This window comes from Phyllostomus hastatus, unplaced genomic scaffold (assembly GCF_019186645.2).
Source record: "Phyllostomus hastatus isolate PE091 unplaced genomic scaffold, TTU_PhHast_1.1 phas_contig_17, whole genome shotgun sequence".
Taxonomy (NCBI): Eukaryota; Metazoa; Chordata; class Mammalia; order Chiroptera; family Phyllostomidae; genus Phyllostomus; species Phyllostomus hastatus.
Genome location: NW_025333664.1, coordinates 2,189,997 through 2,205,927, shown reverse-complemented (window position 1 = coordinate 2,205,927; position 15,931 = coordinate 2,189,997). Strand labels below are relative to the sequence as shown.

Sequence of the window (15,931 nt, the reverse complement as noted above, 5' to 3'; positions counted from 1 at the left end):
AAAAATAGGCTCTCTTCCCCATGCATATTTTTTAACAGTATTTTTTTTTTTAAAGAAACGTTGCTTCAGCAAAAGAGGAGAGACGGGGCGAAGCCTACAGCCCCCCCCACACCCCGAGTCCGTCCACTTGAGCGCCTTCACTAACAAGGGGTCACCCGCGGGCCGACGGCAGGCCCACCGCGGCCACACCGGGGCCGCAGACACACATCCGCGTGGGTGAGCAGTGTTGTTGCTTGAAAGTTAGTTCGTTATTGGGGTTTAAAAACCCGTGGAATCCGGACTTGGGTTTCCGGTGGAACGCGGACAGCTCTGGCGAGCCGGCCCATCCTGGTCCGTCCTGGGCCCCAGCGGCAGGAGCCGAGCGCCCGCTGCGCCCTGGGCCACGCCCTGTGTTCGTGGCAGCCGCCCACCCCGGGGAACTCCCTCCCTCGTTCGTGGTTTTCGTCCGGCCCCTGTCGTGTTTGTGTTTGGGTTCTTGGTGCAAAGCGGGGTTTCTCCGCCACGGCCCTGCTGGCTTGGGAGCCGGATCTCGCTCGGTCTGGTGCGGTGTCGGATGCTGAGCAGCGCCCCTGGCCCCCCGCCAGGAGATGCTCCCCCGCCCCCTAGTCAGCACGATCCAGAGTCTCCAGGCATCGCCTTGGCTGACAACCACGGGCCTGAACACTTCCAGACAACCCACTCCCCTGACCGGGTTCGAGGAGAACATTCCCGGGAGTGTCCCCGGGCTGTTGCCAGGATTTGTGTGTATGCCCGGGGCCTGTTTCTCTTCACGGAGGAACGGCGCTGGCTGACGTGTGCACACGGCCAAGTCCCTGTGAAAGTCCCGGATCCGCTTCACACCAGCCCGGTTCACCGAGTGTGGGGGCGCTGTCTGGCGCAGAGACGGCTGCGATGACAGGCGGTTTCTTTTTCTTTTTTTAAAGATTTTATTTATTTATTTTTAGAGAGGGAAGGGAGGGAGAAAGAGAGAGCGAGAGAGAGAAACATCAATGTGCGGTTGCTGGGGATCATGGCCTACAACCCAGGCATGTGCCCTGACTGGGAATTGAACCTGCGACGCTTTGGTTCGCAGCCCGCGCTCAATCCGCTGAGCTACGCCAGCCAGGGTACAGGCGGTTTCTGAAGGGCAGGCTGTACCTCCTCCCACAGGCAGAAAAGATACCGTTTCCAAACCGTGCCCCGGGGGGCTCGAGTCCATCCCTGGAGCAGAGGTGGGTGCCGCCTTAGTTCCCAGGTTTCCTTCAGGAGCTTCCTCTGCTTTCCATCCCATCCGGGGCTCCCGGCGAGCCCGGTGCTCCCTCCCCGCCCTCCCTGACGTTCCTGGGTGTCGGGGGTTGGGGCGGGGGCCCCCAAGGCCCTCTCCCCGGCGGCCCTCGCGCTCCTCTGACGGGCCCTGATGACTTTCCGACATCTCCTCTCATCAGAATTAATAGAGACGCACTCATCCCCTCCCCGAAGCTATTAGTTAAGTCGCGGTGCTCTGAAATTGCCAAAACAGAGTAATTTCTCCTTCCTTTTCGAGTGTAAATCTTGAGGAAAGATGAGACACTGTTGCCAGTGTATGAGTTACGTCCTGGGGAAGACACCCGCGCACACGACTTCCGTTTGGCCACGAGAGACTTCTCAGATGAAGACACGGAGGGCGGGTCGGCGGGCTACGTCTGGGCGTCGGACACCGGCTCCGGCGGTTCTCCTTCTCCTTCTCCTCCTTCTCCTTCTCCTCTCTCCTCCTCCTCCTCCTCCTCCCTCCCTCTCCCTCTCCCTCTCCCTCTCCCTCTCCCTCTCCCCCTCCCTCTCCCTCTCCCTCTCCCTCTCCCTCTCCCTCTCCCCCTCCCCCTCCCTCTCCTTCTCCTTCTCCTTCTCCTCCTTCTCCTTCTTCTTCCTTGTCCTCCTGTTCCCTCCCGAGACCCCACAATCCCGCGCCTGCCCTGTCTTTTAGAGCCGTGCGTGCGTCAACGGAACATGACAACAGTTTTAACGCGAAGCAGGAGTTTGAACGGCCCTTCGCCTTCCCCGTGGTCCAGGGCAGGCGTTTCTGGGCGGGACGGGTTCTCCCCTCCTGGCTGCGTTTCATGCAAGACATGGGAAAGAGATGGAAACAGCCAAGAAAAGTGGTTTCCCGGAAATGGAAGCCTCGTTGGTGACGACGGGGAGGCAAACCGTCGGAAGAGTGCGTGGGGAGAGGGCAGCGGCCCCGAGGCTGGGCGCGGTGCATGCGGCCGTGGGTCCTCTCCCGAGGTCCGCTGGGCTGCCCGCCGCGCGGGGCTGAGGCCGCCTCAGGCTTCTGGTCGTTTTCTGATGGGGAATCGCCGGCCCCCGGCCCTGGCCCTGGCCGGGGAGGGAGAAAGCCTCTTTCCTCCGCCCTTTTCAGCCAGATGGTTTCCTCCATAGCAGCTTCATAAACTCAAGTTGTAAGAGCATTGCAGAAACAGAGGAGTCGACTTTGACACCAGAAGTGCCCACTCAAGTAAGGTTTTTCTTCAGTTTCGGTTCTACTAAAGCACCATGCCTGGCATGCAACGGAAACTTAAAGATACACAGACTGCTTGCATGATTACATGAATGAGTGGTTCAAACTTACCGGAGAGAAAACCAGCCAAAGCAGGGCCCGTGTCGGGACAATTTCACGGTAGTCTGTGCGGTTCCACTCTTTTCCTTGGGCACCAGCGGGGTCAGGGCCCCGTGCGACCATCTCATGGCGGCCTCTGCTTTTTCTGTCCTGGTATGCTTACTGTGTTGGCTGGGTGACACTGTTGTGTACTTGAGGACTGAATCCCAGCCCCCACCTTCGAGGGCAAGGTCCAGGAGGGCGTCGTCCTCGTCCGCCCCTGAGCACAGCGCCTGCAGGCAGCGCAGCGTGTGGGCTGTGCCCGAGGCTCAGGAAACACCGGCCTGAGAAATATTTAGGTTCAGCCATACGGGCTCCAAAAATATGGACTCAGAAAAACCCAAAATGGGCTTGACAAACTTGTGACGAAAGGAACACGTCACTGCGCACGTGCCGATGACTCTGGGAGTGCTGCCCGGCGCTCCTGAAGTCCCGGCAGATGATTCCGTGTGCGGAACGGTGTGGGTCCTCCCGCGTCCAGGATGCTTCTGAGCAACCGCATCTCAGATCAGCTCGTGGGAGAGGGCGCCGGCGCTCCTGTTCATTCTCGCCCCCTGCTTCGAAGGCCCGCGCGGCCCCCTGGTTTTCACCCCGTCCTGACAGCTCCCCGCTCTTTGGGCTCCGAACTAACGGGGTTCTGGCTTGGTGTATTGGGGCAGCCGGAAGAAATGCACTGAGTCACTTGCACGTTCAGACGATGGCGGTGGGGCGACGTGTCTGTGAGCGTTCGCACCCAGCCGAAGGCCTAGCTGGCCGGGAGCAGGCTGACCTGAAGACAGGTACACACACCCACGTCCGTGTTTACTCCATGCCGTTCTTCCTGCTGCTTTTACGGCTTCCTGTAAGCCTGTTCCAGAGGCTACGTTTAAATTTGTTGTGACACTTGAAGAAATCCCTTTCTCTCTAAACATGACTCTCCTCATGAAAAACGCAGCCTTTAATCGGGGGTGGGCGAGGGCAGCGCAGCCCCCAGAGCTGGGACGGGAGAGGTGGGTGGTCTCCGACTCGCGTCTGCGGGAGAGGGCGGTGGGGTTTCTGGGGACCCCGTGGTGGCGGAAACTCCTGAGGTTTCTGAAGACGTGGGAAGCGGTTCCCACGCGACGCTGAAGCCCACGCAGGACCCCACTCTGCGCCCTAGTGTTGGACCAGGGCTCGGCTCACTTCTTGGAAAGGGCCGTTCGTTAAAAGCACATTAGCGCCCTCCCTCCAGCGGCCCAATCCGTTCAGCGCGCCTCGGTGACGGCACCCGGGAGTGTCTTCACAGTTAGGAAAGGTAGCTCACTCTGTCCCGGGGTTACCATGGGTCAGGGGCAAGGGAGGGAGATCATGGGCTTGCTCGCCTGGCCCCCGCAGGTGAGCCAGAAGTCACCTGGCCTTTCCGCTCGGCTCCGAGAGCCCAGACCTGCCCAGCGCACTTGGGGCCAATCTGATTGTTTTCTCTCCCGGAATTGGTTTTGCTGCGTGGAACCCGATGAATCGCCTGGTGGTCCTGTCCCCGGGGGACACTGTCTAATCCACTTAGAGGGAGGCGCGTGGCAGGCTCTGGGGCTCACTCACGAAGCCCCAGCTGTTGGGATCGTCTCTGGGTGACTTTTTGTGGGGCGGGGACGACAACGCCTTCAGCCCCTCCGCTGTCATCCACGTGGCCTGCACCGCCCTGGCCAGGCCACCTCACCTGGCCGCCGACTCCCCCGCTGACCTCGTCAGCGGGTTCTCCGCCTCCACCCCTCTCCCCCAGAGTTGGTCTCTGGGGAGTGGTAGCCTGCCCCTTTACGAGGGGTGGGACCCAGCTGAAAATGCCGGTGCCTGCGCAACGACTAAGACCTGCACCCCTTCCGGTCCCCGGCCTGCCCCCTGCAAGGTCTGAGCCCCCGTGGGTTTCCCCGCCGTCCTGTGACCTCGGCCCTGCTCAGCACCCTCCTCCCACGATGGCTTCACAGGCTCCGTCCTCCCCACCCCAGGGCCTTTGCACCTGTTCCTCCTCCGTCTGGAACAGCCTCTGTGGGCGAGGCCCTCCGCGGTCATGTGAGCCAGTCACCCCCCACCGCTCGCTGTGATGTGGTGTTACTCTCTGTGTTCCCCTCTGATCACTACTCTCTCTTCCCCGTTTATGGCCATTGTCCCCGCCATCGCCTCCTGCTTACTGTTACCCTCTGATAAGTTCCTTTCCTGCACGGCCCCTGTCTCACCCCAACTGATCTCGTGTACACCGTCTGTTTGTCTTTGTTTCTCTCCCCGTCGGGACACAGCCGCTGAGGGCCCTCGGGACACAGCCGTCTGGTTCTCCGGTGCCTCGGGGCCGGGCACGGTGGCCGTGCACGGAGGGGCCCCGGGCTGTGCCTGTTGCGCCGATGGCCTGGTTCTGCGTCACCAGACAACCCCAAGACCCAGGTGCTCAGGTGAAGGTTGTATCAAAGGGGAAACCATGGCTTCTGTTCCCAAACCGTTGCACTTTTCTGTAATGTTTCAAAGCGGATTTGCTCAGGTCAGTGTGCTTGGTAATCCAGTAACCTGCCCGCTGAGATAGAAGAGGTAGGTTTGTCCTTGTGGTTCAAGATGGAGGACGGAACACATGCATTTACCTCCAGGTGCCGCTAGAAACCTAGGGCGACTTAGCACAGAAGCGTGTCTGGGTTGCTCCGGCCCCAGGGGCAGAACGACAGAGGAAGTGACTCTGCAGCCGTGGGGACCGGAGCGCAGCGGCGGCCGGGAGCCACCGATTCAGCGGATGCCAGAGAGTGTAGTCCTGGTTCAACAATGGGCAAAACCCTGAAAACTCGAGGAACACGGGGGGCCGGGGGGGGCCGAGCACGGACAGACTGGACGGAAGGCTGAGCAGCGGTCAGACCTCCTGAACCATCCCTGCTTCTCGGGGCCCGGGCCCTTCCCTCCACCCCTCCCTGCCTCCTGGCCGCATGCCGGGGGCTTGGCCTCTGGAATGGGTGCAAGACCCCACGGACACTGGGCACAGTTACTTCAGCCGGGAGCGAGGGGGCGCCACTGAAAACACAGGGTTTAACCAAACGGCTGACACTGCGTGTTGAGCCCCCGCCTCTCGCCCCCAGGTCAAGGCCGGAGTGCTGGCAGCCGGATGCGTCCCCCCGGGCAGCGGGCTGCAGGGGCCTCGAGGGGAAGCCACCGGCCTGTGTGGGGACCTACAGAGAATGAATGGCTCCAGGGCTCGCCACTGCGGCAGGGACACGGGAGAACCCGGCAGGTGGCCGGCAGCTGACAAATCGCACTTGTGAAGAGCTGCCCGCCGGCATTTCTGCGCCCGTTTCTTAAACACGGGTGGGCGGTTAAGGCTGCCGGCTGCCTCAGGGAAAGCTTTAATATGAAAGAAGCAAAAGAAACGGAAACGAAGGAACTCGGCAGGAAGGGAGACTCTGTGGGGAGAGCAAACTTTAGCAATAACAACACATTATTGTTGGTGATATTAACAGAGATATGAGAGAAGGTGATGGAGCCATGCAATAAGAGCAGGATTGTTATAACAATGGAATAACCACGACAATAATGATTAATAATGGCAGTGGGCACTGAGGCATGCAAACCATGATGGCAGAAATAGACACATAAGAGTTGGAATAGAAAATTGAAAGAATTCTTCCAACAATAAAATTAAAAAAATAAATAAAGAAATAGAAAATAGAAGAGACAAGATACGAAAAGTAGAGTATTAGACCAGGCAGGCCAATAACCTCGCAGGGAGAGTGAGGAGACAAACCATAAAGTGGGGGGGGGGGGTGGTAAATCAAACAAACAGCAGAGTGTCCTAAGACTGAAGGACGTGGTTCAGATCAAAGGCGGCCCCGCGTGCCCAGACAGCGGAGGAAAATGGATCAGGGCCGCGGTGACAAGGACACAGTGAAGAGCCTGGGGATTTGCAGAGAGAGAGAGAGAGAGAGCGAGAGAGAGAGCAGCGCCAAGAGGAACCGTCCGAAGGCTCGTGAATCACAGTCGCGTTGGCTCCAGACTTCCCAGCGGCTGGAGCGGGGGCGGGGGGGCCCCGGGTGCTGCTCTGAAGGGAAACAAATCCCAGCTCTGAGTGCCCCACTCGGGCCAGCAGCCCGTTCGGGTCCCAGCCGTTTCAGTTCACGCTCCCTCTCTCGTGAAGCCGCCAGGAGTCTCGCGTTAGGAAAGGGGGAGAGAAACCGAAGGAACCCGGAGGGCTGGGGGACCAAGGACCGGGGTGGCAGGGGGGGTGTGCGCCCGAGGGCCGCAGCCCGGGGAGCGGGTCAGACGGTTCCGAGTGGTGGTCAGCAGGCTGCTGCGGCCGGGGTGCCCTGAGGGACAGGGGTGCAGGAGGGACAGGAGGGCGCAGGGGTATGTGGGGTGACGGAAGGAGACTTCACTGGGGGTGGTGAGCACACGGTGCGGTGCGGACAGATGCTGTCCTGTATATGGACTTGTTCACCCAAACCCTGTACGATTTTATTAACCATTGTCACCCCAGTCGGCTCCGTAATTTTTATCTGTAAAAAGTAGAAAGTTTCACGAGAGATCTAAGAAAATGAAACGAAACCTTAGACCACGGGATAGGAGGCTGGAGGTTGATTTCAGTGATAACCTCATAGAAAACGACGCAAAAGAAGAAAAGCAAAGGAACGCCGAACTGCGGGGGGGAAGACCGTGCGGGCAGGAAGGGCAGTGTCCTCGCGGTGCGCCGTGCGGCTCGGTCGTGGCCAGCACGGTCCTGGACACACTGACGCACACGCGGAATGTCCCCTGAAGGTCACGACCTTGTTCACGTGACTGCTGAGAGCAGAGAGGGCCGGACAGAGTGCCAGGGCTGTGGACAAGGGGCACCAGGGCTGTGGACAAGGGGCGCTCCCCCTAAGCCTTCCCCTCCCCCCCAGAAGCCCCAGGCTAGCGTCCAAGCTGGAAAAAACAAAACAAAACAAACAAACAAACAAGAAGAAACCGCCCAAACCCCAGGGACACCCAGAAGCAGCGCTGGGTGAGCGCTCCCGGGGGTGGAGGAGATGCGCCCGGAGAGAATCCAGGGTGGGAAACAGGGCGTGGGCGGGCAGGTGTCGCCGTTTGTCTTGATAAGTAGAAAGGGTTGACTTTTAAAAAGTCCTCGCGTGTGTCACTGGAATCAAACTAAAAGCAACTTTAGAAGGAGGCCTAATGCGTTTGTTTCTCCTGCGACACAGCCATTCTGGGAGCTTTTCCCGATCTTCCCTCAGGCTGTCCTCTGCCCTCGGGGAGATCTCTGGGCGGCCTCCGGCCTGCATGCGCCGGGGAGGGGCTGCTGTGTGGGTGCTGTTATGGTCGCGCCTTTGTCTCCCCTGCTCCCCTTGAACCCCCGACAGCAAACCACCACCACCACAAACGGCAGAGGCACAGAGCCAGGCTCACCTGGTGCTTGCTGCCCAGGGCTCTGGTGATGTCATCGTGACATGGGGGAAGCCTCTGTATCCACCTCCGGCCTGAGTGGCCGGAGAATCCAGGCCGGTCTCAAACTCGCACACGTGGCCAGGAGCGTGGCTCTGACGAGACAGGGCTGCAGGAGAGATTTTTAAAAATATAAGGAGTTGAGGGATTTTTCTGTCTTTGGGAGCTGGTTTTGCCACGTCTTCCCTGGTCTTAGCAAAAGGGAGACCTCGTATTTGACCGCACAGGACAGAGTTCAATGTAAATTGATTTCCTGGGCACGCCTCGTGCGACCAGAGCGCGCGATCTCGGGGCTGGCCGTGAAGACACAGGTAAACCCCCAGGACATCCCCATTTGCTGATTTGATCATTTCAGGTGTGTCTCAATGTGCCTCCCCACCTGCAGGGCTAAGTCTGCAAGAGGAGCCATCTCCTGTCTCCTCAGCGTCGCCTGCTGGCTGCGGGACGGGAGAGACAGAGGAGGAAGACCGCGGACCGACTGCAGGTGGCGTCCCTCCCAGCGCCAGCCCGACGGCCGGGGACCCGCTAGCGGCGCAGGTGGGCGTTGGGGTGTGGGGCCGTCTCGGCCCGTCTGTCCTCTGGGTCCTGGCTCTGGGGTCCTCGTCGGTGGTGTTCCGTGGGCTCGGGACCGGTCGGGAAGCCGAGGGGTTTGCTTGCTCACGGGCCGGCTGAGAACACCTGGCGATCTCGTGTCGTTGATGGGGAGCGAGGCTCGCCTTCACGCCCCCCAGTCAGTCGTCAGCGGGAGCGGACGGAGACCGCGAGATGGAGGTGCACGCTTGGGAGAGAGCCGATCAGAGCCCCAGACCTTGCTTGCATGGAGGACCATGTTTTCGACCCCGAGTTTTTTGCACCAATTAACCTCCCCCCGCCCCATAGGTTTTCCTTTGCATTTTGTTACAGGACGTGACTCTGTCCGCCGGCGAGCATGGTGACTGTTGTCCTCGGAACACTTCGGTCGGCTCGGGGCTGCCGCTGCCGCCTGACTCCTACACACCAGCGGCCAGGAACAGCCTTCCGTCCCACGGGAAAGGTCTCGACCTGGGATTTCTGGAGACTCAGCAGCCGCCCCCCCAGGAGCAAGTCCCGGCAGACCTCAAAGTGTGCGTTGTCCCAGATGCTGAGGATCCTTCATCATTTGAGTCTGAAGGGAACTCCCTCCGCCGAGACGCTGCCACCTCTGTGGCCGCCGTCTGTCCTTCTCTGGGGGCGCGAGGAGGTCATGCAGCCGTGGGAGGTCACGGTGCAGAGCCACGGGAGCGTGACCGAGCTGCGGGGGGGACAGCGGCACGCAGCTCCGCAGACAGAAAAGCTGCAGCACAGGGCACGGCGCTGTCACTCCTGCCGGGGAAACCCTCCCCGGGGCAAGGACTCTCAGGTTCGGTCCCATCGCGGCCCCCTGGGAAAACTCGCCTTGAACTACCGGCTTCGGGACCGGGCTCCCAGCAAGACGCGGAGACACCCAAGATGCTTTTTCCTTCCGGGGGGCCCCCTGGGGGTGGGGAAATGCGTGTCCCCGGCCCTCCCGTGGGCAAGGACAGTGAGACGCACCGAGAGTCTGGGTTTGTGGCTCCGAAGGGTCGTGTGGTTCCTTCTAAGCCGGGGCCGGCCACAGAAGCCCCTCAGGCCCCTTCGAAGACAGCCAGGAAAAGGAGTCTGGAGGGAGTGAGGAGGCAGAGCCGAGTGGAGCTCAGCGACACCAGCAGCGACGACGAGGACCGGCTGGTGATTGAGATCTGAAGCTCCCGGGGACGGCCGTCGCCCCCCGGCGAACGCCGAGAGGCTGGCAGGACACCCGGCCCCTTGCCGCGAGGCACCTAGAGGTTGGAACGCCGTTTTGGGCTCTTTCCGAGACATCCCCGAGCAGCTTCAACCCCCTGACACAGCCGCGCCTTGCCCCAGCTCCGCCGGGCGTGTCCCACGGGTATCCGCGGCAGGGCAGAGGTGACCCGGAGCAAAGTCGAAGAATGCTCGACGCACAGTGACTGTGGCTGGACCCCCAGCGGTGTCCTTTGGCTCCGTCCACCACGGCCTCCTCCGGGAAGTGGTTTTGACCCCGAGAGCCGTGACCGACCCGTCCATCAACACCTGGACCCGATGGAGTCCAGGCAACTGACCTCCTTGTTGGTGGATGAGGGTGGGCGTCCATGGCTTAGCTGGGAGGTGGGGCATGAATGGGGCACCAAGTCACCGCGGCTCACACCGGAGACGAAACTCAGATTCATTCCAAAACTGAAGTTTGGTCGGAATGATCTCCCTCCTCCACGGGAGCTGTAAATACGCGTCCGAACGCGTGTGACCTGGTGGCACGCTGGGGACACCTCCGCGCCGCGCCAGCGGCCGGTGCTCCCGTGAGACTCGGGGACACGGGCCGGCCCGTCCCGCGCTCGGCGCCTCTTTGGTGGAGACCGCCGGAGCCCTCGGTTTCTCCAGCCCTCGCAAAGGAACACTGTGTTAAAAGTTAATAGAACAGTCTCTGTAATGAGTCATTTTTTTTCTGAGGGGGAAAAAATTCACTGATTTTCCTCTGATGCTCTTTGTCATATTGTGCTCTGAGCAATTTCAATTAGAGGGTTACATTTTAGTAATCGCTGCGGCTTACGCGGATGCCTGCGCATCGTGATGGGGGCCTTTCGGTGTCCTCCCGCGGCTTCAAGGATACAAAACTAATTGGAGTTTTGACGCTGTTTTACATCTCGGTAATTTTATTTTGGGGGCTTGGTGTTACTTTGCTGTCAAATTAAATCAGCCTTTGTATTGTGCAAGTCAGAACAGCACACACACACACACACACACACACGCACACACACACAAATCCCCCAGCATTCCCAGTCGGTGCACCCCTGTGCAGAACAGAACAGCTGCTCTGCACCCGCCAGCCCAGTGTGCAAAGCCGCGGGTGTCCTGCCTGCTTCTCCTTCCCCTTAGACGGCAGGGGAAGAACTCGCGGAGGCTGGCGCTGCTGCGTTTCAATAGCACGTGACACTTGGTTTGGGTACGGTTTTGTACGCTCTGAAACATAGAGCTGAGCTCTTTGGGCTTCCCTTTGATGGAAGCATGGTCCGGCGACAGCCTGTATTCCAAAGGCAGGGGTGCAAAATATCTCACACCTACGATCACACTTCAGTGTGTCTTTGCCTGTGACAGAGGACAGTCACTTTTCATGTGACTTCATGTGAGTTTTCTAGTTTTAGGGTGATTGATGGAACCCGTGAATGAGGGACCAGCTAGCCTCCCCGAGGACTCAGATTGGGTCTGTGGTCATTTTGCAGGAGCTCATAAATGCCCCAGTGGTTTCCAGCCCAGCCAAGAAATACAGGAGAAGGGAGGTAAGAAGAATGTTAGGTATTTACTTCCTGTGCTTTTTGAATCAAACAAAAGTGTTGCGGTGATTACCGACCCTCTGAATGAACCCTGCTACCTTGATGGGAGTGGCTGTCTAGGGAAGTGGTCCGAGTCCTGGTCAGAGGAAGAGTCAAGGCCTGACCTTGCCCTCAACCCGCTGGGAAATCTTGGTTAAGGTGCATACCCTGTCTGTGCCTCAGTTTCTCCAACTGAGCATGTGAGCTGAGTGTGTGGGCAGGCTCCCACCCTTGTGAGGAAGCACATGCTGCCGTCTTCCTGACGTAGGAGGCCTTGGTGGCTTGGGGGTGGTCCCCATGGGGAGAGATCTTGCACCCAAGGAGTTTGGGAGGGGACCCGAAACCAAAACACCTTCTGCCAATTATTCCCATGAAGAACTTGAGCTCAGAGGTGCTGTCCCTATTTCTTCCCAGAGTTCCAGATTTGGGGGTATAGTCGTTCAGTTTATGGATGCTGGTTCATAATTCAGAAATTTAAAAAAAAAGACCCAGAACACTACTATGCGAGTGGAAGACAATACGTCCATAGGCTGCACTTGCCACCTTGTCTCGGGAGGCACTGATGGGGGGAGAACCACCCTCCAGATTCTGTCCTCCTCCAAGCGGTCAACTGGTCTACCGGAACTAAGTCAGCAAGTCATCGCCCCATTGGCACTGGCCCCAGCACGGTGGCGGGAGCTCTGTCCTTCTAGGAGCGACCACTTTGGGCTGCCACGCCCCAACTTTGATTAAATATGGTGGAAAGTCGAGTTCATCTCTCACTCCCTGTATCTCTCACAAGGCGGGCACGCCGTCCTGTCTTAGCCGGTCATTTAGCCAGTGACTGACATAAAGCAAAGTGTACCTTACTTTACATCAACATGAATCGGCGCAAAGCTATATGGCTTTAAAAATAAACAAAAAAATGTATCTTGAATGACCCTAGAGGAGCTGGCTATTGGAAATCATCCTAAGGTAAAGGATTTTTATTATTTTTTAAGCGATGAAGCCTTTTATAAAGCAACAAACGGCCTCTGATTTTTATAACTCTTAATGTCCTATGGGTTTTCTTAAAGCAGAAAGCAATCCTAGGGATACATTTTAAGAATAACATCAGTGACATATAGCCCAGTTTGGGTTACTGAAAATAAAACTTCAACATTATCAGGTAATAATTGCTACAGTTTTATATGCTATAAGCATGTGCTGTGTGCCAGTTAAAGGAAAACAAATCTAGTTTAGAACAAGGCCAATCAGAGTTGAAAGATCAAGGCCCCTCCTCTCCCCAGTGGGGTTGATTTTATTACACCTTCAGGTAAGGGTCTTAACCCTGGTGCCTCAGTTTCTCTACAGAGAAGAAATCCAGGGGTGCTGCCATGAACCCAGACAAGGGTCACTTTGAAATCTGGGTGATTTGGGGGGCAAAGTAGACAAGTACACTCTGTCCCAAGATGCTCAAACTCACTGCCAGGTTTATTTTCTCCCGCTGTGCCTGCACTTGGCCAGATCTCACTTGTTAGAGAGAGGTGCGTGGAGGAAAGAGGTCTCACGTCTGCCCTCGGGTGGGGAGGTCTCTGAAAGTCACATGGCTTTTGATGGACAGCTTGAATCCTCCTTGTCAGAAGGCCTGATGAAGTGCAATTCATCCATCCTGTTAGGTGTAAGAACCCTTGAGATTCTGCATGAAGCGAACATCCCTTTAATTCATGACCCGGCAGAACCTGTGGTTCATTTCCCCAAAAGTAAAAACAAAGAGGGGGTGGGGCGAGCACCGCTGGATTCTAATCAAAACCTTGCCCATGGTATGGCGGGTATCCGAGAGCGAAGTGAGCGCTGCCTTTCGGAAGTCTCTCCTCCAGGGCTCCCATGGGAGGAGTTGCCTTGCCACAATGTGTGGCAACCCCCGTTCTCGGCCCGCAAGGGGAATGGTGGGCAGCCTCAGGCCATGGAGTTTTTCCTTGACTTTCTGTGTGTGACTGAGAATAATCCCATTCTTTTATTTTTTTCCCCCCTAGCATCGATATTTGCCTTTTGCACAAAGTTTTCCTGCTGCAGCAGATTTGTATAGTTAGGGAGACTGTCACGACCATCAGCCGCTGCAGCTGCTCACCTCCCCAGACGGGATTTAGCATGGTGAGGCAGAGACGGCTGCCCCGCCCCGGCGAGCTCGCCCCCGCCCCGCCCTAGCGATCTCGCCCCCGCCACGGCGGCGGCAAGGGGGGCGAATGTGTTCTCGCTCTCTCTGGCTGTGATCCCCACCACTCCTGTGAGGGAGCCTCTTTGGCTTTGGAAACACTACATCTCTCTACACTCAAGCACAATTCCTCGTCCTGATCTTGCAGAACTCATTCAACAGAGGCGTTAGGACCCAGCAAAGCTTGTGGGCTAGGTTTGTTCCCTGCACCAGTGTCTGTACCCGTGCGTTTTACCCATGCGGGGGTAGGTGGGATTGGACCTGAGGACGTACGGGGGCACTCACTGGAGCGTGGCGCTTCGCCGCGGGGAGGGAAGGAGCCGGGGAGACCGTCGGGCTCTGTCCCTCGCGGCCCCGGAGGGTGACTCACATCCTGTGTGTGCACCCAGCTGCTCAGAACTTGCTACTTTATTGATTATTCATAATCAGGGAAGTGGTTGGCTTCTTGATTGTTTGTTGAAACTTCCCTCCTTCTTTCTATGGTTAAATTATTTTGTTTTGATAAAAATAAAACTGAAAATGAGCATGTCTGGTGTGATTTGTCACCGTTTTAGCCAGACACCCACAAGCAATATCCTGTATGAGCTGGATGTCTGATTAGTCCCGAGTATTCGACGGCCCGTCCGCCGTGTTGGTAGCCCATTCCGCTCAACAGAAGGATGAGGCGGTGGCGAAGGGCCACGTTGCCTTGTGCTGTTTCCTTTTCCTGCGTGTCTCACTTATCACTGTCTGCCATAGTTTAGAGTTCATTACTTGGAAATGTAGCTAAATGTGGAAGCCACAGGAGGGCTCTATCCTCAGAGCAATAATCCCAAACTTTCCCCCTTAGAGTTGAGGTTTCCTGGATATTTAACGTTATTCATTGACAGAGAAGACATCCTTAATTTAACACAATATTTCCTTATGAAGATAACTCATGTGCTCTTTGTAAGGGTAAGTGTACCTATTTTATACACCTGCACAATATTCTTCTTCTCCATCTATACGTCTTGAAGGCACTTGACGTCAATGGAGACAATACCTTTGGCGGGGCGGGGGGGACTGGGAGTGGGACATGGAAGGAACAACTGTACTAATTGATGGATCTTAATAGCATTTTTGCTAACACATCGAACTCTAATAGTGATCAATTAATCCATCATTTCCAAACTTCAGCCATTTAAGAACCATTGTCATGCTTTTCATCATCTGTGTCCACATGGGGGCATATTATTTGCTTAATACTTTTATTTAAATCATCTCTGTCTTTTTTTAAAAAAGATTTTATTTATTTACTTTAGTGAGAGGAGAAGAAAGGGAAAGAAGGAAAGACACATCAATGTGTGAGAAATACACTGATCGGTTGCCTCTCACACGCCCCCAACTGGGGACCTGGCCTGCAACCCAGGCATGTGCCCTGACCGGGAATCGAACCGGTGATCTTTCCGTTCTCAGGCCAGCACTCAACCCATTGAGCCACACCAGCCAGGGCAAAATCATCTCTGCACTAACAAAGCTATTATTGCCCTAAGTAATAATATCTGTGAAATATCAGCCTTAATTTAGTAGTTATGTATATGCATTCATAGAAAAAAATTCTTAAGAATTGTTCATACATGTACCAGTCAAACACCGTCTTTATAAACACTACCGTAGTGCACCCCCACAACCGGGGGGGACACCGAGAGACTCTGAAAGGCACCCACCTTGTTAGTTTGCCCGGTTATTCGACGTCCCGTTCGGCACAGCTGTCTCCTCATTTCTCCTCCGAAGCAACAGAACTGACGACTGCAAGTAGTGGTGTAAGTTTATTAAGTTCTTTCGGCCAAACCCCACAGTTGAGTTAATAACATTCCTAGTCAAATAATTATTGCATGTTTTAGTCTCAGAGGAGTAATCAGAATGTCTTATTGCATAAATATCTACACTTCGTGTTTTGGAGTTTTGTTGGCTGCTCGTTGAGTACAAAGCGACACCCAGGAAAGCACCACGAGGAAATCCCAATCAGCCACAAGCAGCGCCATCAATGCCACCGCGGGGCCAGCTTCCATGCTTTTGAATTGAAAGCAAAGGCATCTGGCTGTACTGACAACCACGAAGAACAACTTCCCAGCCTCCTGCCTGGTGACACCCCATCGGCCCTTGGCCCGGGAACAGAGGAGGACGCGCTCTGTGGTGCAAGACCTCCGTCTCCAGCTGTGGCCAACATCTGCTTTCGGTCTCCGTCCGCTCCTGCCAGAGGCAACACCCTCACGGCTTCTGCCCGGAACCCGGTGGCTCGTTTCGCACGGATGCACGGGAGAAGGGGTTCCCGGAGGGAAGGGGTGGTTTTCTCTGTGCAGCACCGGGGGCACAGAGCCCCTGCCCCGCCTCCGGGCACCCCGCAGGTCTGGCCGTCTCCCGTGTGGG

At 56.7% G+C, this 15,931-nt stretch overlaps 1 protein-coding gene across 1 annotated transcript in view; it reads left to right on the top strand.

Moving 5' to 3' along the window:
• Nucleotides 1-14,053, top strand: part of ZNF831 (zinc finger protein 831) — a 77,052-nt gene extending 62,999 nt beyond the window's left edge. Inside the window, exons 5-6 of the mRNA XM_045833133.1 lie at nucleotides 8,394-8,545; nucleotides 8,912-14,053. Coding sequence (XP_045689089.1) covers nucleotides 8,394-8,545; nucleotides 8,912-9,748 — 989 coding nt within the window. The 3' untranslated portion in view covers nucleotides 9,749-14,053. The remainder of the gene's footprint in view (nucleotides 1-8,393; nucleotides 8,546-8,911) is intronic.
• The last annotated feature ends 1,878 nt before the right edge of the window (nucleotides 14,054-15,931 follow it).